The sequence below is a fragment of the Neofelis nebulosa genome, chromosome 5 (assembly GCF_028018385.1).
Source record: "Neofelis nebulosa isolate mNeoNeb1 chromosome 5, mNeoNeb1.pri, whole genome shotgun sequence".
Lineage (NCBI taxonomy): Eukaryota > Metazoa > Chordata > Mammalia > Carnivora > Felidae > Neofelis > Neofelis nebulosa.
In genome coordinates this window covers 51074055-51098036 of record NC_080786.1, presented here as the reverse complement: position 1 = coordinate 51098036, position 23982 = coordinate 51074055, and the positions used below count along the sequence as shown (strand labels likewise).

The 23982-nt window shown below is 35.0% G+C and overlaps 1 protein-coding gene across 8 annotated transcripts in view; it reads right to left on the bottom strand.

Annotated features, from left to right (window-relative positions):
• LEKR1 (leucine, glutamate and lysine rich 1) overlaps nucleotides 1-23982 on the bottom strand; it is a 231856-nt gene that overhangs the window by 130828 nt on the left and 77046 nt on the right. For all 8 annotated transcript variants that reach the window (XR_009261914.1, XR_009261913.1, XR_009261911.1 and 5 more), the window contains 2 exons: nucleotides 21001-21176; nucleotides 12291-12476 (listed from right to left, as the gene is read on the bottom strand). Coding sequence is in view for 1 of the 8 variants with exons in the window: in XM_058730308.1 (XP_058586291.1) it covers nucleotides 12291-12476; nucleotides 21001-21176 (362 nt within the window). In the remaining 7 variants the exon portion in view is untranslated. The remainder of the gene's footprint in view (nucleotides 1-12290; nucleotides 12477-21000; nucleotides 21177-23982) is intronic.

Genomic DNA, 23982 nt, shown 5'->3' with positions numbered 1-23982 from the left:
TAATTTTAATTTTTTCTACCTCATTAATTCCTTTTTTCCCTTCAAAATGATGAAACAAAGGAATTCACCCCAAAAGAAAGAGCAGGAAGAAACGACAGCCAGGGATTTAACCAAAACAGACATAAGCAAGATGTCTGAACCAGAATTTAGAATCATGATAATAAGAATATTAGCTGGAGTGGAAAACAGATTAGAATCCCTTTCTGTGGAGATTAAAGAAGTAAAACTAGTCAGGATGAAATAAAAAAATGCTATAACGGAGCTGCAATCACGGATTGATGCCACGGCGGCAAGGATGGATGAGGCAGAACAGAGAATTAGCGATAGAGGACAAACTGATGGAGAATAATGAAACAGAAAATAAAAGGGACATTAAGGCAAAAGAGCATGATTTAAGAATTAGAGAAATCAGTGACTCATTAAAAAGGAACAACATCAGAACCATAGGGGTCCCAGAAGAGGAAGAGAGAGACATAGGGGTAGAAGGGTTATGTGAGCAAATCATAGGCGAAAACTTTCCTAACCTGGGGAAAGACACAGACATCAAAATCCAGGAAGCACAGAGGACCCCCATTAGATTCAACAAAAACTGACCATCAACAAGGCATATCATAGTCAAATTCACAAAAGACTCAGGCAAGGAGACAATCATGAAAGCAGCAAGGAAAAAAAAAGTCCTCAACCTACAAGGGAAGACAGATCAGGTTTGCAGCAGACCTATCCACAGAAACTTGGCAGGTCAGAAGGGAATGGCAGGATATATTCAATGTGCTGAATTAGAAAAATATGCAGCCAAGAATTCTTTACCCAGCAAGGCCGTCATTCAAAATTGAAGGTGAGATAAAGTTTCCCAGACAAACAAAAATTAAAGGAGTCTGTGACCACTAAACCAGCCCTGCAAGAAATTTTAAGGGGGACTCTATGAGGGGAGAAAAGAAGAAAATATAAAATAAATAAATAAATAAATAAATAAATAAATAAAGACCAAAAGCAACAAAGATTAGAAGGGGCCAGAGAACACCACCAGAAACTCCAACTCTACAAACAACATAATGGCAATAAATTCATATCTTTCAGTACTCATTATAAATGTCAATGGACTCAATGCTCCAATCAAAAGACATAGGGTAACAGAATGGATAAGAAAACAAGATCCATCTGTATGCTGCTTACAAGAGACCCACTTGAGACCTAAAGACACCTTCAGATTGAAAGAAAGGGGATGGAGAACCATCTATCATGCTAATGGTCAACAAAAGAAAGCCAGAGTAGCCATACTTATAACAGACAATCCAGACTTTAAAATAAAGACTGTATCAAGAGATGCAGAAGGGCATTATATCATAATCAAGGGGTCTATCCACCAAGACCTAACAATTGTAAACATTGATGCACCAAATGTGGAAGAACCTAAATATATAAATCAATTAATCACAAACGTAAAGAAATTCATTGAAAATACCATAATAGTAGGAGATTTCAAAACCGCACTCACAGCAATGGACAGATCATCTGATCAAAAAATCAACAAAGAAATAATGGCTTTAAATGACATACTGGACCAGGTGGACTTAACAGATATATTCAGAACATTTCATCCTAAAGCAGCAGAATATACATTCTTCTCCAGTGCACATGGAACATTCTCCAGAATAGACCACATACTGGGACACAAATCAGCTCTCAGCAAGTACAAAAAGATCAAGATCATACTGTGCATATTTTCAGACCACAATGCTATGAAACTTGAAATCAACCACGAGAAAAAATTTGGAAAGGTAACAAATACTTGGAGACTGAAAAACATCCTACTAAAGAATGAATGGGCTAACCGAGAAGTTAAAGAAGAAATTAGAAAGTATATGGAAGCCAATGAAAATGATAACACCACAACCCAAAACCTTGGGGACACAGCAAAGGCGGTCATAAGAGGAAAGGATATACCAATCCAGGCCCTCCTAAAGAAGGAAGAAAGATCTCAGGTATACAACCTAACCTTACACCTTGAAGAGCTTGAAAAAAAAAACAGCAAATAAAACCCTAAACCAGCAGAAGACAGGAAATAATAAAGATCAGAGCAGAAATTAATGCTATCGAAACCAAAACAAAACAAAACAAAAACAAAAACAAAAACAAAAAAACAGTAGAACAGATGAATGAAACCAGAAGCTGGTTCTTTGAAAGAATTAACAAAATTTATAAAACCACTAGCCAGTTTGATCAAAAAGAAAAAGGAAAGGACCCAATAAATAAAATCAAGAATGAAAGAGGAGAGATCATAACCAACACAGCAGAAATAAAAACAATAATAAGAGAATATTATGAGCAATTATATGCCAATAAAATGGGCAATCTGGAAGAAATGGACAAATTCCTAGAAACATATATACTACCAAAACTGAAACAGGAAGAAATAGAAAATTTGAACAGACCCATAACCAGTAAGGAAATTGAATTAGTAATCAAAAATCTCCCAAAAAACAAGGGTCCAGGGCCAGATGGCTTTCCAGGGGAATTCTACCAAACATTTAAGGAAGAGTTAGCACCTATTCTCTTCAAGCAGTTCCAAAAAATGGAAATGGAAGGAAAACTTCCAAACTCTATGAACCCAGGATTACCTTGATTCCAAAAGCAGAGACCCCACTAAAAAGGAGAACTTTAGACCAATTTCCCTGATGAACATGGATTCAAAAATCCTCAACAAGATATTAGCCAACCAGATCAAACAATACATTAAAAAAATTATTCACCACGATCAAGCAGGATTTATACCTGGGATGCAGGGCTGGTTCAATATCCGCAAAACAATTAATATGATTCATCACATCAGTAAAAGAAAGGATAAGAACCATATGATCCTCTCAATAGATACAGAGAAAGCATTTGACAAAATACAGCATCCTTTCTTGACAAAAACCCTCAAGAAAGTAGGTATAGAAGGATCACACCTCGAAATCATAAAAGCCATATATGAATGACCCAATGTTAATATCATCCTCAATGGGGAAAAACTGAGAGCTTTCCCCCTAAGGTCAGGAGCAAGACAGGGATGTCCACTCTCACCACTGTTATTCAACATAGTATTGGAAGTCTTAGCCTCAGCAATCGGACAACACAAAAAATAAAAGGTATCCAAATCGGCCAGGAAGAGGTCAAACTTTCACTCTTCACAGATGACCTGATACTCTATATGTAAAACCCTAAAGATTCCACCAAAAAACTGCTAGAACTGATTCATTAATTCAGCAAAGCAGCAGGATATAAAATCAACTCACAGAAATCGGTTGCATTCCTATTCACCAATAATGAAGCAACAGAAAGAGAAATCAAGGAATCGATCCCATTTACAATTGCACCAAAACCATAAAATACCTAGGAATAAATCTAACCAAAGAGGTGAAAAATCTATACACTGTAAACTACAGAAAGCTTATGAAAGAAATTAAAGAAAACACACCAAAAAAAAAATGGAAAAAGATTCCATGCTCCTGGATAGGAAGAACAAATATTGTTAAAATGTTGATACTACCCAAAGAATCTACACAGTCAATGCAATCCCTATCAAAAAAACATCAGCATTCTTCAGAGAGCTAGCACAAATAATCCTAAAATTTGTTTGGATCCAGAAAAGATCCCAAATAGCCAAAGCAATCTTGAAAGAGAAAACCAAAGCAGGAGGCATCACAATCCCGGACTTCAGCTATACTACAAAGCTGTAATCATCAAGACAGTATGGTACTGGCACAAGAACAGACACTCAGATCAATGGAACAGAATAGAGAACCCAGAAACAGACCCACAAACATATGGCCAACTAATCTTTGACAAAGCAAGAAAGAATATCCTATGGAATAAAGACAGTCTCTTCAGCAAGTGGTGCTGGGAAAACTTGACAGTGACATGCAGAAAAATGAACCTGGACCACTTTCTTACACCACATACAAAAATAAACTCAAAATGGACAAAAGACCTAAATGTAAGACAGGAAGCCATCAAATTCCTCAAGGAGAAAGAAGGCAAAAACCTCTTTGATCTTGGCCACAGGAACTTCTTACTCAACATGTCTCTGGAGGCATGGGAAACAAAAGCAAAAATGAACTATTGGGACCTCATCAAAATAAAAAGCTTCTGCACAGCAAAGGAAACAATCAGCAAAACTAAAAGGCAACCGATGGAATGGGAGAAGATATTTGCAAATGACATATCAGATAAAGGGTTAGTATCCAAAATCTATAAGAACTTCTCAAACTCAACACCCAAAAAACAAATAATCCAGTGAAGAAATGGGCAAAAGACATGAACAGACACTTTTCCAAAGAAGACATCCAGATGGCCAACCGACACATGAAAAAATGCTCAACATCACTCATCCTCAGGGAAATACAAATCAAAACCACAACGAGATACCACCTTACACCTGTTGGAACAGCTAACATTAACAACTCAGGCAACAACATATGTTGGCAAGGATGAGGAGAAAGAGTATCTCTTGCACTCTTGGTTGCAATGCAAGCTGGTGCAGCCATTCTGGAAAACAGTATGGAGGTTCCTCAAAAAACTAAAAATAGAACCACCCTACAACCCAGCAATGGCACTACTAGGTATTTATCCAAGGGATACAGGTATGCTGTTTCGAAGGGACACATGCACCCCAATGTTTACACCAGCACTATCAACAATAGTCAAAGTATGGAAAGAGCCCAAAGGTCCATCAATGGATGAATGGATAAAGAAGAGGTGGTATGTATATACAATGGAGTATTACTTGGCAATCAAAAAGAATGAAATCTTGCCATTTGCAACTACGTGGATGGAACTAGAGGGTATTATGCTAAGTGAAACTAATCAGTCAGAGAAAGACAAATACCATATTACTTCACTCACATGAGGACTTTAAGAGACAAAACAGATGAACATAAGGGAAGGGAAGCAAAAATAACATAAAAACAGGGAGGGGGACAAAACATAAGAGACTCATAAATATGGAGAACAAACAGGGTTACTGGAGGGGTTCTGGGAGGAGGGATGGGCTAAATGGGTAAGGGGCACTAAGGAATCTATTCCTGAAATCATTGTTGTACTATATGCTAACTAATTTGGATGTAAATTAAAAAAAAAATTAATTAATTAAAAATTTTAAAAAAAGGAAAGAAAATACTGTATAACATTAAGACCTTTGTTCCCTGAAAGTTGGTAGAACTTGCTAGTTAAAAAATTTGTTTTTTTCTTTGTGAGAAGACATTGCTCCAATCTCTTTAATAGTTATAGGGCCATTTAATTTTTTTGAGTAAGTCTTGGTAAGATATAGTTTTCTAATAGTATATCCATTTCATCTAAGACTTCACAGTTGTTGGCATAAGATTGTTGACAGCATCCACTTTTATTATTATTTTTTTACCCTTTATCTGTAGTAACTGCCCCTCTTTCATTACTCACATTTTACATTTGTATTTTCTCTCATCTTCTGATTAAACTTGCCAAAGTTCTACTTTGTTGGTTTTTTAAAAAAGTATCAATGCTTTGTTTTGCTGGTCTTCTTTATCATCTCTTTTCTATTTCACTCACTGCTGGTATTATTTTTATTATTTTTTCTTCTGTTATTTGAGTTTGTTCTTTCCTTCTTTTTTCTTTTTTTTTTTAAATTTTAGAGAGAGTGAGAGAGCATGTGAGTGGGGGGGGGCAGAGGGAGAGGGGGATGGGATGGGGGGAGAGAGAGAAAGAGAGAATCTTAAGCAGATTCCAAATCACAACCTGAGCTGAAATCGAGTCGATGCTCAACCAACTGAGCCACTCAGGTGTCCCTGTCCTTTCCTTCTTTTTTTTTTTTTTTTTTTTTTAATTTTTTTTTTCAACGTTTTTTATTTATTTTTGGGACAGAGAGAGACAGAGCATGAACGGGGGAGGGGCAGAGAGAGAGGGAGACGCAGAATCGGAAACAGACTCCAGGCTCCGAGCCATCAGCCCAGAGCCCGACACGGGGCTCGAACTCACGGACCGCGAGATCGTGACCTGGCTGAAGTCGGACGCTTAACCGACTGTGCCACCCAGGCGCCCCTGTCCTTTCCTTCTTATATGACTTCTAAAGCTATACATCTCCCTGAAAACACTTCTTTGGCTGTATTCCCCAAGTTTTGATATATAGTGCTTTTAATATCATTCTCTAGATATTTTACATTCATTATAATTTCTGCTTAAAACCAAAAGTTATTCAGCAGTGTATTTTTTTAAACTGTGAATGAGGTAAGGATGCCCACTATTATTATTATATTCAAAATTGTACATGAAGTCCCAGCCAGTACATATGTGTCATGAACCAAGGATTATGAGTGATCCAACTGAAGCCCAATGAAGAAAGAGAGAAAAAAAAAACAAGAGAAATAAAAATCTAACAAGTTTTCAGGCTAAAGAATGAAGTACCTTTAAAGGAAAAAGAATCAGAGCTGCAGTAACATTTGCAACACTGAAAGCTAGAAGACAGAGCATCCACAGTGTACTGAGAGAAAAGAACTCAAGAATCCTATAATCAGCTGAGATACCATTATAACCATGAAGCTGAGAATTACATTTTGTATTTTTAAGGAATATCTATAGCACTAGATCATGTATTCAACATACAGGAGAGCTCCACAAATTCAAAAAGGTATTATAAGTCACATTATTTAGTCAGAATACTCTCAAGTTAAATACATAATAAGAAAGTAACTCCTTCCCCAAATAATTAACTACATACTTAGAAATTCAGAAATATACTCCTAGATAACCCTTTCACCAAAGAAAAAATTAGAAATTACACAGTACTTAGACAGTATTAAAAAGGAGAATAATTCATATTGAATATATGAGACATAGGTAAAATTTTACTCATAGGAAAACTCATTCCTTCAAATGCCTCTATCATTGAACAAAAAAAAGATGAGAAATAAAAGAACTAAGTATTCCCTTCAGAAGTCTGAAAAATAAAAACAAAAAATAAAAAGAAACTAGGAATAGGAAATTAATAAATATGGGAAGTAATGTTATAGAAAATAAAAGTAATAGCACAAAAAATACAAAGGCTAGTTCTTTGAAAAGACTAAAAAATGAAGGCCTTGCAAGCCTGATAAATCATAAAAGATAAACGAAAAATAGACAAGATTAAAAATCAACTATCAGGCCTAATCACAGACAGAGGGAATATTTTAAAATAAGAGTATTGCATTCCATATTATGGGTATAAATTTGAAATCTTAGAGAAAATTGAATAATTTACCATCCAAATATAAAGAATCAAAACTGATGTGAGAAGAGCTGAATATTCAAATAGTCAATTACCACAGACAACTCTGAAAATACTAAGTACCATTCAAAGATGTACTGAAATCAAAGGAGTTCATAACTGAATTTTACCTAATGATATGTGGTTCAGGTCAAGTTTTATCTAACTTTAAAAAACAGATAATTCATGTGATTAAACCTGTTTATTTATGATGTTCACTTAATTTTAATGCAAAGCTCTGATAAAATTAGTACTTGCTAGTAAAAAAAAAAACCTTATAAACCAATCTCATTTATTAATATATATGCACAAAATTTACAAATAAAATATATACATGTAGCAAATGATATATTCAAAAAGTAAATGATGCATGGCTTATTCCATGAAAGCAAAGACACTTCAACATCAAGAAATTCAATAATACTAGTCCATTTTACCAGTTGGTTAAAGGGGAAAAAACACTATTATATCAATAGATGCTGAGAGGCACTTAACAAAATCCAACAGCATTTCATTTAAAACGTCTAACTAAAATTGGAATACAAGTAAAATAGTTAATTAAAAATAAATATTTACTAAAAACATCAAACATAATTCCAAGTGGCAAAGCACCAAATAATTTCAATTAAAATCAGTAAGTAGATATGGATGTTCAGTGTCATTATTATTTAACAAAGTCTGAGGGGTTCAAATGAATTTCATAAGATATTAACAAGATAAGAAAATAAAATAACAGATATAAACACTGGAAAAAAATAGATGAACTCTTTTGGGGGGGGTATTGAGCAGGTGATACAATTGTAGAACTAGATAATCCAAGAGATACTAGTAAAAAAACTACTAGAATTAATATGAGGATTTTATAAAGTTGATGGATACAAGACAAATACACAAAAATCAATAACCTTTCCTTATTCTATCAACAAATATGAAGATTTCAATTTTCTTCCATTCTTTTAACTAAAACTGTCCTTTTTCCTAAAACACTGAAAACTGATGCTGGACAACTTGAGTTCAGCTTTAGAGAAATTGCCACAAAACTTGTGTATAGACAATCTTTGTGCCTGCTCTATGGGTCAAAATGATCACCAGAGACACTTAAATTACAAACCAGAAAAACTCATCTGATTCCTGCTGCCTGTTCCCACACCATATGAGAATGCTTCAAGCCTGACATCTGAAAATCTTTCACTAGGAGCACTCAAGACCCAGACACTGGGTTTGTAATTTGCTCCAACCACTAACCTATATTTTTCTTTTGTTTCTGTAAAAGTGTCTCTTATTAATTACCTGATTGCTTGCTAAACAAAAGAGTCTATATCATGGCTAACACCACCTGCTACACGATTAAGGCCTTACATGACTCTCAAATAGCATTACAATATTAAACACTGAAATAACTCATTCATAAAGCAGTTCTACAAAATAAAACGGTATTAGATGTTTTAACTGCAGCATGGGTGGAACATGTGCCATCATAAACACTGAATGCTATATATATATTCCAGATTATCACTAAAATTTAACAGGATTGCTAATTGTGCTCAAATTGGCACTTCTTAAAATTTTTTTAATGTTTTATTTAAAACATTTTTTTAAATGTTTACTTTTGAGAGAGAGAGACGGCGCAGGGGAGGGGCAGAGAGCTAGGGAGTCACAGAATTCGAAGCCGACTCCAGGCTCCCAGCTGCCAGCACAGAGCCTGATGTGGGGCTTGAACTCACAGGCCTATAGATCATGACTTGAGCTGAAGTCGGCAACCTAATCGACTGAACCACCCAAGCGCCCCAATGTTTTATTTATTTTTTGAGAAAGAGAGAGAGGGAAGGGTGGAGAGAGAGTAAAACACAGAATCCGAAGTAGACTCCAAGCCCCGAGCTGTCAGCACAGAGCCCAACGCGAGGCTTAAACCCATGAACCGTGAGATCACTACCTGAGCCAAAGCCAGATGCCCAACCGACTGAGCCACCCAGGTGTCCCTCAAATTGCCACTTTAAACAATCTCTCCCTCTCCTTTAATAATTGGTTAAACTCCTGAACTGGAGGATTTTGGTCAACTATCAAATGTCTCTTTATTGGGCTTCTTTTTCTCATAATAATTTCAATCATGTTTTGCTGTCTTTTAAATGTCTCTCCACCTGGTGCCCAGACTCCCTCAGTGGCATAACTTCAAGTGGACAGATAATCCTTTCTACTCAAGGAGATTCATATGTGTTGTCTACCTTGGATTTGGCTGCCTCTGCTTTTAACAATTCCTATAACCCCACATGACCAATGCCCCTATTCAGCAGCAAAAAGTTACAGAAGATAAGACCTTCCACCCTCAGCAACCTTAAAGATTTAAAGGTCAAATAATTCAGGGGGTAAATGATGAAGAGAACAAAGGTAAGAGAAATGGGGCTAAAATCATCTCTTTACAACTTGCAACCCCCCACTTATAAATTCCTGAGACATGCAGAGTGTGACATTCCTCAAGGAACTCATGGCTACTTTACTGTTGATGTTTCATTAAAGACTAAAAGCAACCTTATCTTAACAACAGCCCTCCAAGATCCTGGAGACCTTGCTTTTTAACATGCTCAAATTCCTTAGAGACTTACCTTATCCCTAACCCCCACTAACTAAAAAGTATATAACCAGTTACTCCTCACAATCCCAGTGCAACTCTTTCTGCCTACTTGTCCTGTCTCTGTGCTATAATAAAAGCACGTTCTGGCACCAAAACAAAAACAAAAACAAAATACCAAGAGACTGACATAGTGAAAAAAGTCCACTTATAGTAGATGCAAAAACATGACAGTCATCAATTTAACAAGAAGGAAAAAGTAATACAGCCAAATAAAACTAAGAAATCATAATTAAAAACAGAAAAAGTTTAAAGAAATGAAAGGACATACTATATTCTTGAATGAGAAGACTTTTACAATATTGAGACTTAATACCACTAAAAACGCCAATTCTCCAAAATTTAATATGTAAATATAATGCAATTCCAGCTAGAATCTCTGTTGGGATTAGAATTAAATGAAATTACCTTAACTTCATGTGGAAGAATAACTTCTTGTAAATATAAATATGTAAGAAAAGAATAAAGACTGGAGGAGAAAAACTTTACTAAGTATCAATTAGTCTTTGGATTAGAAGTAAATACAGGATCTTAAAAAATTCAAATTGAAGACTAACTCCTCCACTTATATATTTGAAAAGTAAGAACAGTAGAAAGAGAAAGGATTTACCAGCTGTGAGATTATGCTATTAAGTCACTATATTCAAATGAATATGTATGAATGGTATATCAAATAAATTTGTGGAACAAAAGAGAACACAGTAATCAATGCTAACATATATAAAATTTTAACATATGACAAATAGTTCTATTCAGTGTAAAAGGATGGATTATTTAATATACAATACTGATACAACTGGTTATCCATTTGGAAAGAATAAAACTAATCCCCCATATCTCATACCATATAAAAAATAAATCTTACATGGATTAATGACTTAAATGTAAAAAAAAACCTCAAGAGACTATCTGTACAATTTAAGAATGTTTTAACCAAAACTAACCAAAAACAATACAAGACATATCATTTGATCACATCAAAATGAAAAATTTTGGTAGTAAAATTTACCATAAAAAGTCAACAAATTATACATTAGAAAAAAACCAAATATAGATTATAATTACTACATTATACAAACTGCTCTTAAAAATTATCAAGGAAAATTCCAATAATGCAATAGAAAATTGGCAAAATCTATAAATAGGTAATTCACAGAAGGGAAAATTAAAATATTTGATATCTGCTCCAACTTCACATAACGAGTCCTTATTTTCCATTCCAGCACCACTTTCTCTCCAGATTTCCTAGTCTGTGGTGTGCTCCCATCATTAAATACTCTCAAGAAAAGAGGTTCAGAGTCCTCTGTGACTTCGTTCTCTCCCTGTCTACTTAGCCAGATGTCCACCTCTCTAATCCTGGGTACTCTGCTCAATCTTGATTCTATCTTGGTTTTCCCATTGTGGCCACGGAGATGACCAAGGAGACACAGTGCGATGAGCACGAGTCTTGGAATCTGAACTCTTTCACTCCCTACCATTTACCAGCTACGTGAAAACAGGCTTGTTACCTTTCTAGGCTTTGATTCTCTTCTCTGCAAGATGGGATAATTATACCTGTTTTTCATGATCCCTGTGGCAATTGACAGAAGTAATTTACATACAGTGCATATTAGGACCCAAAAAATGTAGTTCCCTTCCTACTTCAGTTTGTTACAGTTAGTCTAGGGCCTGGGTTATCAGCAAAGATATTTTTTGAATGGCTATCTAGCTCCAATTTCTTGATTATTTGGAACACCCCCAATCACTGTAATAACTTAATTTTGCTAAAACACTACTTGTATTATAGCATTCTCCTTGAATGAAAATTGATTACGAATTTTCAAGGATTCCTACTGCCTTTAGGGAAAAGTACAAATTCCATAGTCTTAGTGCCAAGACACTCATTCCTCTGAGGTAGAAATTTAAAACCTTTGCCCATAGTGCCCCAAACACAGGTTTTTTTTTTTTAATTTTTTTTAACATTTATTTATTTTTGAGAGAGAGAGCATGAACCGGGGAGGGTCAGAGAAAGAGGGAGACACAGAATCTGAAATAGGCTCTGTCAGCACAGAGCCAACGCAGGGCTCGAACCCACCGACCACAAGATCATGACCTGAGCCAAAGTCGGACGCTTAACCGACTGAGCCACCCAGGCGCCCCACCAAACACAGTTTTTAATTTTTCCTTGGGAAAATGAAGGAATATATTCACTTAAGTGTGAATGGCATTCACTCTCAATGGCAGAATCAGAAGGGATGATAGTAAATATTGATCACAGACACAGTTATTGACTGAGTTACTAGTAATTAGCTGTATTTGCAACACTAATTAAAACAAGATTTTGTTGTGATTATAAAAGAAATAAAAATGTAAATACTTCTTTGTTATGGCCAGTTGCTAACAACAGCAAATAAAATCATTCTCTTTTACCTAGTACTTCTTTTTCCAAGTCATGGCATCTGGTTTGCAAGTTTACTTCCTGTTGTTTGGATGTCTGAATCTGCTGAGACCTCAGTATGGCTGCATCTGACAACAATTTCAGATTTTTCATTTCCTCTTCAAGGCACATCTTATTTCTCTGGGACACTGTCAAACTTTTCTTTAGTATCTCTATTTCTGTATAGAAAAGTCAAAGTTTGCAAATAGACAAAATTGAATCATAAATCATTTCCCTGTAGAATGATTATTTTCTTCTAGAAAATCAATAGTTGAAAGTCAAGATAACTTTTCTGTCAGTAGAATGACACCTAACCAAAAAATTTAAATTTAGTAGTTATTCTGAAAAAGAAAGAAGGATTGCATTGCTAAATGATGCATGAAAAGTTTTAGTAGGTTAGCCTTTAAATTGTATTAAATGGCAATCCATCTTGCTTTTTAAATGCTCACATAAATGAATAACACAATATCTGCATAATGTTCTGAGTTTTATTGAAATGAAATTGTTTTCTTGGCAACATGATTCAGAAAAGTACATTTAAATGTGCTAGCATGAGCTGGTTGGGTGGCATTTCTAGGAGAGTAATTAGGGTACGTTCTATACAAATTATGAAGAAAGACAGTAGGGGTGGAGAGGAATAAAAGGATTCAGTGTCGAAAACTAATAAATTTATGGGCAGAAAGTATTAGTTAATAGAGCTTAATGATTCTAATAATACTTTGTCCACTCAAAATGAGACCAGAATTTTATCATAGCAATCACTTGTCATTATTCTATCTACTTAGATTAAGTTTAATAAAAATATGCCTTCACAGCATTATGTAGATTTAAATGTGCTAATTTTATATAATTTTGTGAGAAATGCATGGAACATATTATCCTTCAGAATAATCATCAAGCTCTCCCTTAAGCAGTCTCTTCAGCACTGTCTTAAACCACCACTAAAATATAAAAATACACACACAATAATGATAAAATACTATAAAATTTGTACAACCGCAATTAATTTGAATTGATGAGGAGGTGATCTATGTGAAAATCTGGACAGTCTGCTTTTCCAGATCGTTCACTTGGCATCCCCTTTCTTGTTTAGCTTATCCTGGGCCATGTGATAGGTGTAGCATGTGATTGGGGATCCGAAGAGACTGGCTTGGTCTTGGGGGCACCACAGCACCAGATAGGCTAGTGAAGACCTGAAGCAGAGAGCCAGAAGACAGACATGGCATCAGAGGCAATAGGGCTGGTAAGTGGTTAAAGGAAAAGTAAAGTGGTTGGCTAGACAGAGCACAGAGAAGAGAGCATGCCTTAAAGGATGGTGAAGAATAGAATTAGGAATGTGGTCCAAGGAGAGAAAGTAAAATGTCTTTCTGTGGGTGATGAGTATGTCCGAAAGAAAATGTGACCGTTAAGACAGATTTAGGGGTGACCACAAGGAGTCTGGCGCCTACTTCACTTCTAACTGTTGTTCAAAATGGAAAACCTGGAGAAATAAATTGGCAGGGACCAAGTAAGTGAAGTTCTACTATATTCAAACAATTACTTAAATGGGAATATTTTTCCTAAGAATAACTATGTGCTTCTAAATACTTACGGATATGCACCCATTTGTGTAAAGAAAACTGCTAACACACTAATGTGTAAAATTTTAAAAGAATAGAGTTTAAAAAATATGGAGGTTGCAGTTTTTCTTTAGGCCCAATTTTTCTCTAGTATTTCTGTATCCATAAAGGTGGCTCCTTCTGCTGAATAAACTGTATCATATCCTAATCATATCTGTGTTTAAGTCAGAATGACAGTGCAGAGGAATCCACACATGCTGTCACCTATTTTTCATTTGCCAGAATGATGCTGCTTAGGTTAGCAGGATGACTCTGTAAGCATACACTACTATCTGTCTCTAAAATAACTACTCATGTCAACATGACTTTCTATCTGACATTAGAAGAATAAGAATCTGCAATACAAATTCAGTTGTGAAACATGGAAAAGTACAGCAAGATTTCCAAACTAATAGGAGCTATATTTCTAATGTGAAATTAGAAGACTAAAACTCAATGAAGGGGAATTAACTCACCCTCGACAAGTGACACATTCCCTGTACCTACGGCAATCCTGATGTCAAATATTGGGTCCTACCTTCATCATTCTACAGCATCATATCTGTCAGTCACGTGTTCCAATTTGGAGTTCAGAAGTTATGATTTCCACCAGGTTAACCTATTCTGGTTGTTGTACCCACCTTGGTTTCCCTTATCTCAGCACCCCCTATGAAGAAGGTCCTTCTAACTTCATTCATTTGGCTTGCTATTGCTCATATGCTACCATGGCCTGGCAATCTTTTCTGACCCAATCTGGAAGTGACCTGGATCTTCCTAGAACTCATACCAATTTACACCATTTTTACTGCACTGATAATATGTATACATGTGATCTATTATTGGACTGTAAGTTACTTAGGCCAGAGATCATATATTAGTCATTTTTTATTCCACCCACAATTTTTACCATGATGTCCTAGAAATAACAGGAGCTCAATGCATACCTACCAAATGAATAAAGGCTTTATTGAGCAAAACTTCTAAATAGTTTCTGATATACTAGTTGAATACAGTATTCTGAATATTTTTTGTCTTATCTTGCCCTTTACTTCAGAGGCAAGCATTTTGAGTCACAAATTCTTTAATGTCAGGCTAGGTAAGGTAGTAAAAACAAGCAGCTAACATTTTTAATAGGATGAGAAAATAGGCCTATTTCATCCCTAATTTCTTCAATTTTATGAAAATGTGTGGACTACATTTCCAAGCCTAATTTGGAACTTGAATTTTAAAAATTCAGGAGCTATCCAATAGTTATTTTGAGAGTGGAAACAAACTGATTCTACACTTAAAATAATCTACCTTGGTAAAAATATTTTTTCCTGAAATTTCTCTTATTAAAATAGGTATGCTCTACTTTAATAAAACCTAATCTATGCTAGCTCTCTCTCTCTCTCAAAAAATAAATAAACCTCAAAAAAACTTAAAAAAAAATGGGTGCCTGGGTGGTTCAGTCGGTTGAGCGTCCGACTTCAGCTCAGGTCATGATCTCACAGACTGAGTTCGAGCCTCACATTGGGCTCTGTGCTGACAGCTCAGAGCCTGGAGTCTGCTTTGGGTTCTGTGTCTCTCTCTCTGCCCCTCCCCCCTCCCCCCTTGCACTCTGTCTCTCTCTCTATCAAAAAATAAATAAACCTCAAAAAAAATTTTTTTTAAGTAATACAAGAAAAAAAACCCCTAATCTATGAATATTTGAGCTTAAAAAACATTGATTATATAAAGAGATAGCCACTCATTAGAGGGGTAGGAAATATTTTACTCATATCCGCTATTCAATAATCAACATACTTGTCAGCAAGAAAATATTAAGCAAAGCCTTTTCTAGGAATGTTGTTTCTGTTCTGGACTTTGATTTTAAGCCTAAATTTTAATGTGCAAAACTTTTAAAGTATCTCAAATAATGTCGTGAATTTGTATGGGGTTCACTATATTTATGAGTTTGCTAGGGCTGCTGTAACAAAGTAGCAGAGACCGGGTAGCTTAAGGGACAGAGATTGATTTTTTCACAATTCTGGAGGCTAAGAAGTCTGAGACTAAGGTATCAGCTAGGTTGGTTTCTTTCAAGGGCCATGAAGGACAGATCTATTCCAGGCCTCTCTACTTGGCTTATAAAAGGCCATCTTCTTCCTGTGTCTTCAAGACTCTTTCTTCTGTATGTTTCTGTTTCCTCTGTTTTTATAAGGAACACCAATCATATTAGATTAGAGCCCACCCATTTAAATGTATTTCTTTAAGAACCCTAGGGGCGCCTAGGTGGCTCAGTCGGTTGAGAGTCGACTTCGGCTCAGGTCATGATCTCACAGTTGGTGGGTTCGAGCCCCACGTCGGGCTCTGTGCTGACAGCTCAGAGCCTGCAGCCTGCTTCAAATTCTGTGTCTCCTCTTCTGTCTGCCCCTCCCATGCTCATGCTCTGTCTCGCTCTATCTCTCAATAATAATAAAATAATAAAATTTTCTCAATAAAAAAAAATTAAAAAAAAAGAACCCTCACTCCAAATACAGATATATTCTGAGGTGCTGGGGATTGGAACTTTAACATATGAATGGGGGGGTGCAGTGACATAACTCAGCCAATAACATATTTTAGAACATTTACTGGCATTTACATTGTGATTATAAATATGGAAAAAAATAGATGAGCATGTGTTGGACTAGAAGATAAAATGGGAAAATGAAAACAACTATGTTAGGATAAAGGAATTAGGGTTTGTTTTACTTCTTATAAAAATGTTTCCGGGGCGCCTGGGTGGCGCAGTCGGTTAAGCGTCCGACTTCAGCCAGGTCACGATCTCGCGGTCCGTGAGTTCGAGCCCCGCGTCAGGCTCTGGGCTGATGGCTCGGAGCCTGGAGCCTGTTTCCGATTCTGTGTCTCCCTCTCTCTCTGCCCCTCCCCCGTTCATCCTCTGTCTCTCTCTGTCCCAAAAATTAAAAAAAAAAAAAAAAAAAAAAGTTTCCATTGTTCTTTTTATATCAACTTTTCTAGTTTAACTTTTTTTTCCATTTATTTTCATTTCATTTATTTTCATTTATTTCATTATTTTTGAGAAACAGAGAGAGCACAAGTGGGGAGGGGCAGACAGAGAAGGAGACAGAATCCAAAGCAGGCTCCAGGCTCTGAGCTGTCAGCACAGAGACCAACGCAGGGCTCGAACTCACAGACTGTGAGATCATGACCTGAGCCAAACTCAGACAGTTAACCGACTGAGCCACCCAGAAGCCCTTTACATCAACTTTTCAATTGAAGAACTGTGTCATGCAGAATCAACTCACACCCTAAGAATATATCCACATAGATCATAAATAAAAGCTGGTATTAAAAAAGTATTTGCCATTTAAAATGTTTATAATATTGTCAAAGTTTATAGCTAATACAGCTTTTTTTAGCCGTTAGAATAAGTATCATATAATGCTAGCTAATGTAAATACAATTATTAGTATTAATCTTACATAATTTCTTTATCTTAGTAAGATTTTTCTGTTGTTCTTAGTCCTATTAGCTTAATCATATGGACTTAAAATTATGTCTCTAGGAAATCTTTACAATTTTAGACATTCTAATAGATGTGTAGTAGTATTTCATTACTGTTATAATTTGCATTTCCCTAATTGGGTAATGTTGAACAATTTTTCATATGCTTTATTATTCCATCTGCATAACCTCTATGGTGAAATTTTTGCTCACATATTTTGCCCATTTCCTAATTAAACTGTTTATTTAAAATGTAGAGTCTTGAGAGTTTTTCATCTATTCCAGATTAAAGTCCTTTGTGTGGTCCACAAATACTTTCTCCTAAGCTGTAATTTGTCTTTTCATCCTCGTAACAGGGTCTTTCACAGAATAAAAGTTCTTAATTTTGTTGAGGTTCTTATTTATCAAGTTTTCCTTTTATGTATCATGCTTTTAGTTCAAGTCTGAAAATCCTAAGTCCCAAAGATTATCTAGTTTTCTATTTTCAATTTAGGTCTATGATCCATTATGAATTAATTTTTGCATAAGGTGCAAGGTTTTGGTCAAGGTTCTTTTTATTTATTTTTATGCCTATGGATAACCAGTTACTCCAGTCACTCCATTGCCTCCATTATTATTTTCAGTTTGTTAAAAAACAACAACAATAAAAAGGCTAGCCTATCCTTCTTCCATTGATCTGCTTGCTCACCCTTGTCAAAAATCAGTTCTGCATATTTACATGGGTCTACATTTTTATATATATTTAATATATTAGTTATATATTAATAAATATATTTAAACTATAAGAGCATTAATTTTGCTCCCTTATTTAAGGGTACTAGCCTGACACAATGAACACTTCTTTAGGATATATGTATGGACATATGTTTTCATGGCAGGGAGAGCACATAAATACCAAAGAAGAATTTCAGGGTCATTGGGTAGGTGTATCTTTAGTTTTGTTAAACAACAACAACAACAACTGTCAGATCTTTTTTCAAAGTGGTTGTAGCATTTTATACTCTCACCAATTTGCATAAGAATTCCAGTTGCTTTTCTTCCTCACTAACATTTGCTGTTGTCAATCTTTTTCATTTTAACAAGTATAGTGGGTATGTACTGTTGACATTTGCATTTCCCTTTTGACCAATAATGTTCAGCACTTTTTCATGTCGTGTTGGTCAATTGTATATGTTTCCTTGTAAAGTGTCTGCTCAAATCTTTTAGCCATTGTTGACTGGATTGTTTGTCCTTTCATTACTGACTTGTTGGTGCTCTTTATGTAATCCAGGCAGCAATTCTTTGTTTTTCAAATGTTTTTTTAAAAAATATTTTCTCTGTCTGTGGCTTACCTATTCATTTTCTTAATAGCATCTCTTGATGAACAGAAATTTTTAATTTTGATAAAGTCTAACACATCAATTTTTGGGTCTTTTTCCATCCAAGAAAACTTCATTTACTACCAATTCATGAAGATATTTTCCTCTATTTCTTCTTTGATAGTTTTAGCTTTTATATTTAGTTCTATGATTTATCTTGAATTAGCTTCATGTACAATGTAATGTAGGACTTGAGGTATATTTTCCCATATGGGTATTCTACTGTTCTAGCACAATTTGTTGAAAGACTTTCTTGTTTCCCATTTGATTGTTTTGGCACATTTGTGAAAAGTGAAATAATCATACAAATAGGGATCATTTACCAGGCTATTGTTCCATGTATCTATTGATGATCCATATGCCATAATACATAATAAATCTTAGAGACAGATGATAGTAATTCTCCATTGTTTGGATACTTTTAAAAGAGTTATTTTTTTAGTTTATTTATTACCTCTGTAGCTTTATCACTTTGTATTTATTTTTTAGTGGTTGCTCTATGAATTATACATCATTTTTACATCCTTTTAGAGTCCTGGGATTCTGTTCATCTTTTTTCAATGTTATTTAGTTTTCTTCTTCAAAATGAATAAAGTTCGCTGATTCTTTTTTCTATAATCACAATATGCTATAGAAGTCCATCCAGTAAATTTTTATTTCAGATACTATATTTTTCTAATCTTGACTATCCAATTTTTAATAGTTTCTTGCTGAGATAGTCTATCTCTTTTCATTCATTACTAGCTTATTTTCTTTTATGTCATTGAACATAGTTAACAGCTAATTTGAGATCCTGGTTAGTTAATTACATCATCTGGATCAACTCAGCATTGGTCTCTGTTGTCTGTTCTCTTGAGTATGATCCATGCTTTCCTGTTTCTTCCCAGTTCAAGGAATTGGGGATTGCATCTTGAACATTGGGGATGTTATGCTAAGGAGACCTTGAATTCTGTTATATTCCTCCAAAGGGTAGTGATTTTTGGTATTGTTTTATTTTAATAAGCAGCTAACTTGTCTGAACTCAAACTGTAAAATATGTCTACCCTTGGGTGACAGCTAAAATATCAGTTATTTCGGCCTTTGGTGGGCTGTTTAAAGTCTTCCCTGTGCACGTGCATTGTAGAAGTAGGACAGAGATTTGGAAAAAGCTTATATGCAAACTCTGAACTCTCCCTCGCTGATTATCTCTTTTCTGGGATATTCTCTTATTTCTCAGAGGCTGCCTTGATCTATGTCCTCCAGTCTTCAAGCCAAAAAGACTATAGATTTCTTCAGAGTTTTAGCTTCCCTGCGTAGAACACACTATACTCTGCCCTCAACCTATTAGCCTTAAACAAACAAAAATAAAAACAAAACCCCAGGGAATTCACCCAGTGCCATTTTCTTCTTTTACTTAAAAAAAAATAGGCTTTAAAAAATATCAGTTTTAGCTCATAGGAAAATTAAGCAGTACAGAGATTCCCATATAACTTCTGCCTGCACACATGCATAGCCTCTCCCATCATCAACATCCTACACCAGAGTGAGACATTTCTTAAAATCAATAAACCTACACTCACACATCACAAACACCCCCAAATCCTTCGTTTATATTAGGATTCACTCTTGGTGCTTACATTCTGAGCTTTGACAAATGTATAATGACATGTGTCCACCATTTTAGTATCATACAAAGTATTTTGATTGCCTTAAAAATCCTTCGTGCCCAATCTATTCATCCTTCTCCCCCCCACTTCGCCCCCCGGCAAACAAAGACTTTTTTTTACTATATCCATAGTTTTGCCCTTTTCAGAATATCATTTAGTTGGAATCATATAGTATGTAGCCTTTCAGTCTGGCTTCTTTCACTTAGTAATATGCCTTTTTTCAATTTTTGGACATTCTCTCTGCTATGTGCTTGATTTTGGTCACTCTCCAGGTGTTTTTAGGTAGTTACTTTGTCTAGAAATTATCAGTTATCTGTGGAAGGCTGATTCAACATGAGATACTCAGTCATTAACAGAAAAAAAAGTTTAAAAAGTCAAATTGGCACACTTAACAGTAATAAACAGACTTCTGGTCACAGCTTTAGATAGATGTGTCATGGTTAATTTCAGATCAGCCTACAATTATTGAATTTCAGGGTTCAAATAGGTCATAATGGCCACCTAGTTTACCAACAAACAATAATTTTAAAAGTTAGTCATACGTCCCATCACATCAAATATCATTATTTCATTACTTATTATGTATGATATACCAAAAGGAAAAAGATGATTACATTCTAAATATACATAACAAACCTGTCAAGGCTGTTTCACTTATGGATTTAATTTGTAGAAAAACTTCTCCTTTCAGTGAAGTCCAGTTTTGAAAATTGTCATATACTTCATTTTTAATACTGGTTAGCTCCCTTTTAGTAAAAGTAAGTAATGAAAGAGTCTTATTCCACAAATATTTGTACTCCACCAATCTTTGACTGTAAAATAGTTTTAAAAATTAGGATTTTAAAAGTAGCAAGCATAATAACAAATATTTCTTTGAAAAAATGGTCTTCTTTGAAAAATGGTTTGAAAATGACCATATAATCTACTGTCTAAATGGAGACCATTTTGAAAGTAAAAGGAGGTGATATCTGTATTTTGCTGAGATGACAGATATAAACTAGGAATATCCCAGGAACACTGAAGTGTATGGTCAGCCCAACTCATTTTCATTATATTATTTTAACTATAAAGAAATAGAGCTAATTTTTTCATACATATTTATTCTACTAACCTTTTAAATTAATTCAAGAGTAAACAGTGGAGAAAATTAGGTCACAGTGACTTAATCATAGACCAAAATGGGAATCTCAGATTCTTAGACAGTATTCTTGCTACATACCATGCTTCTCCAGACAGTGTAAAAGTGTAAAACCCAAGGTAATAATAAAGAATACCTTTTAAAGTGAATGATGTAGTGCTTTTGCTTCATCAAGTGACACAGTTCAAAGAAATCACACATTTTTTGCAATCTCAGTGATTTATTACTTCAGATGTCCTGCCTATAATTTACCCAATAATTAGACAAGATCTGAAAGTTATCAGCAAAATAAATAAGTAAGTAAGTAAGTAAGTAAGTAAGTAAGTAATGACTGAAGCCATGGAAGTGTATAATTGGTTAATATATATCTCCCTGAATAGACTAGATCTATGATGCAGAGACTATATCTGTCTTATTCATCACAGTTTCCCAAGCACCTAGCATAGTACCTATCACATAGTATATGCTTAAATACTGACAAATAAATGAATGAGTAAAAATAATAGATCACCCAGTTGGAGGACCGAAGAAGTGAGAAATGCTGGGGATAAAACACTGGATAACATTAACATTTATAGGACTACAGCAGAAAAGAATCCCTCAAAAAAAGACCAGGGAGCCAAAATAATAATATCAGAAATTCAGGAAATAGGAAATGTAAACAAAAAATAGTGGTCAGTGTTTAAAGCCTCAGTTAAAGGCTGAACAGAGTGCACTGTATCTGGTATTAAGGAGGCCTCTGAAGATCTGAGAGAGAGGCATTAGGCAGGAAAGGACAGAGTAGTAAAGCAGAAGTGATACTAGCAGTCAAGAAACTTGACTTAAATAGCAAGGAGAGGAAGAGGAAAATGCAGAGTAGAATGGTTTGTTGTGAAAGGAGACACCTGAATGTGCACACAGCTGAGCAACAATACGAGCACAGTCAGAGGCTAAAAACACAGACAAGAGATACAGTCAATTTCTTGTGCAAAGTCCTAGAAAGGCCAGATACAGGCCAGAGGCTAAAGGATTAGCCTTTGCCAGGAAAAAGGGTGATGACATTCTATATGGTAACTAATGTCCACTTGAGTGACCAGAAGCCACAGAGGATACCTCAAACAGCATGCAGAGCTAGGAGCTAAGAGAGATGCTAATTTCAAAAAGCAGAGAAAGAGTCCAAATAGATCACTAAATCAAGGGGGCCAAAAGTGAGGATGAGAAGTCTGAATGTGGAACCAGAAACTGGTGGTAAGAAAGGGAGATCAGAGCTATGAACTAAGTCAAGGTCAAGGGGCTAATGGTTTTGGTGTAAGGCAGCTGCCGGGAATAAACCATGTACAAAGGGGTCAGGGTATAGAAGGATATTTAACAGGAAAAAAGACTGGATGTGGATTCAGGTGCTTCTTTAGGGAGAAAGGCAAGAAATAGAAAATTCAAGCTTGTTAGCCAAGACCAGATCCATGCTTTGTGGAACCTAAATCTTATACTATTAGTGGTGAGTGAGAGGAAGACTTTCTTGGAAAAAAAAGAAAAAGGAACACAAAAATGTCCACAAAATTAGGTTTAAAAGTGTGTGCTTATCTATAGAATGAGAAAAATCATTACAAATGAAAATTGTAAAGTTGATAAATTCCACCAATATCACAAAATATATGAAAATAATGTAACTTGCTAATAGTAACGGCTCTACAATATTTTTTTTGCTTGTAATTTTTGTCCACATGTTCTTCAACCACTTCTGCATATGAGAACCATTTTATAATAATGCATTATGTGGAGAGAATATAAAAATTATATAGCCTTTCATCTAACATGGCCATTAGTTTTTTATTATTGGTAGTTTCAAAATATTCTTTCAGCTTTACGATTCATTATTGATAACACTGTGTAAATATTACACATTGTCCAATTTGGAAAAACACTTATCTAGTTTTCTTATATGATTATAAGAATTGGAGCATTTCAAGTTTTCTTGGAAAATGACTAGACTTAAATTGTCTTTGAAATGATGAAACTCATAAAACAGTTTATCTTAAATGTCCTTGAAGTGGTGTGATTTTTATGTTGTATTCAGTGATGTTAGTAGCTTTTGTAAATTGGCAAAACATTTAAATCTTTCTCCAATGTATTTTAATAATTTACTCTATTTCATTGAATGGATTATTTCATAATCCAAGAGCCTTTTTTGAAAATATATCTTTCTCTTAATGAATTCACTTGTAATATAATCTGAAAAAAGAGTTATAATTTTTTTATGCTACAATAGTTTATATTGTTTAAGTTGATATTTATTGTTTTTATTCCGTTAATTTTTAAAAATTCATACACAACCAAATTTTTAGTTTGCAATCCTTACTTGTATTATTGAAGCATTCTACAATGTTTTCCCAAATGTCAGTTATAATCGTGTATTCCCAACTCAGTTTTCCCTTACTCAGATTCCACAAATGCTTGTGACTACTCCAATGGCATAGCAACATCAGAAGTTTAAGAGAGGGGAA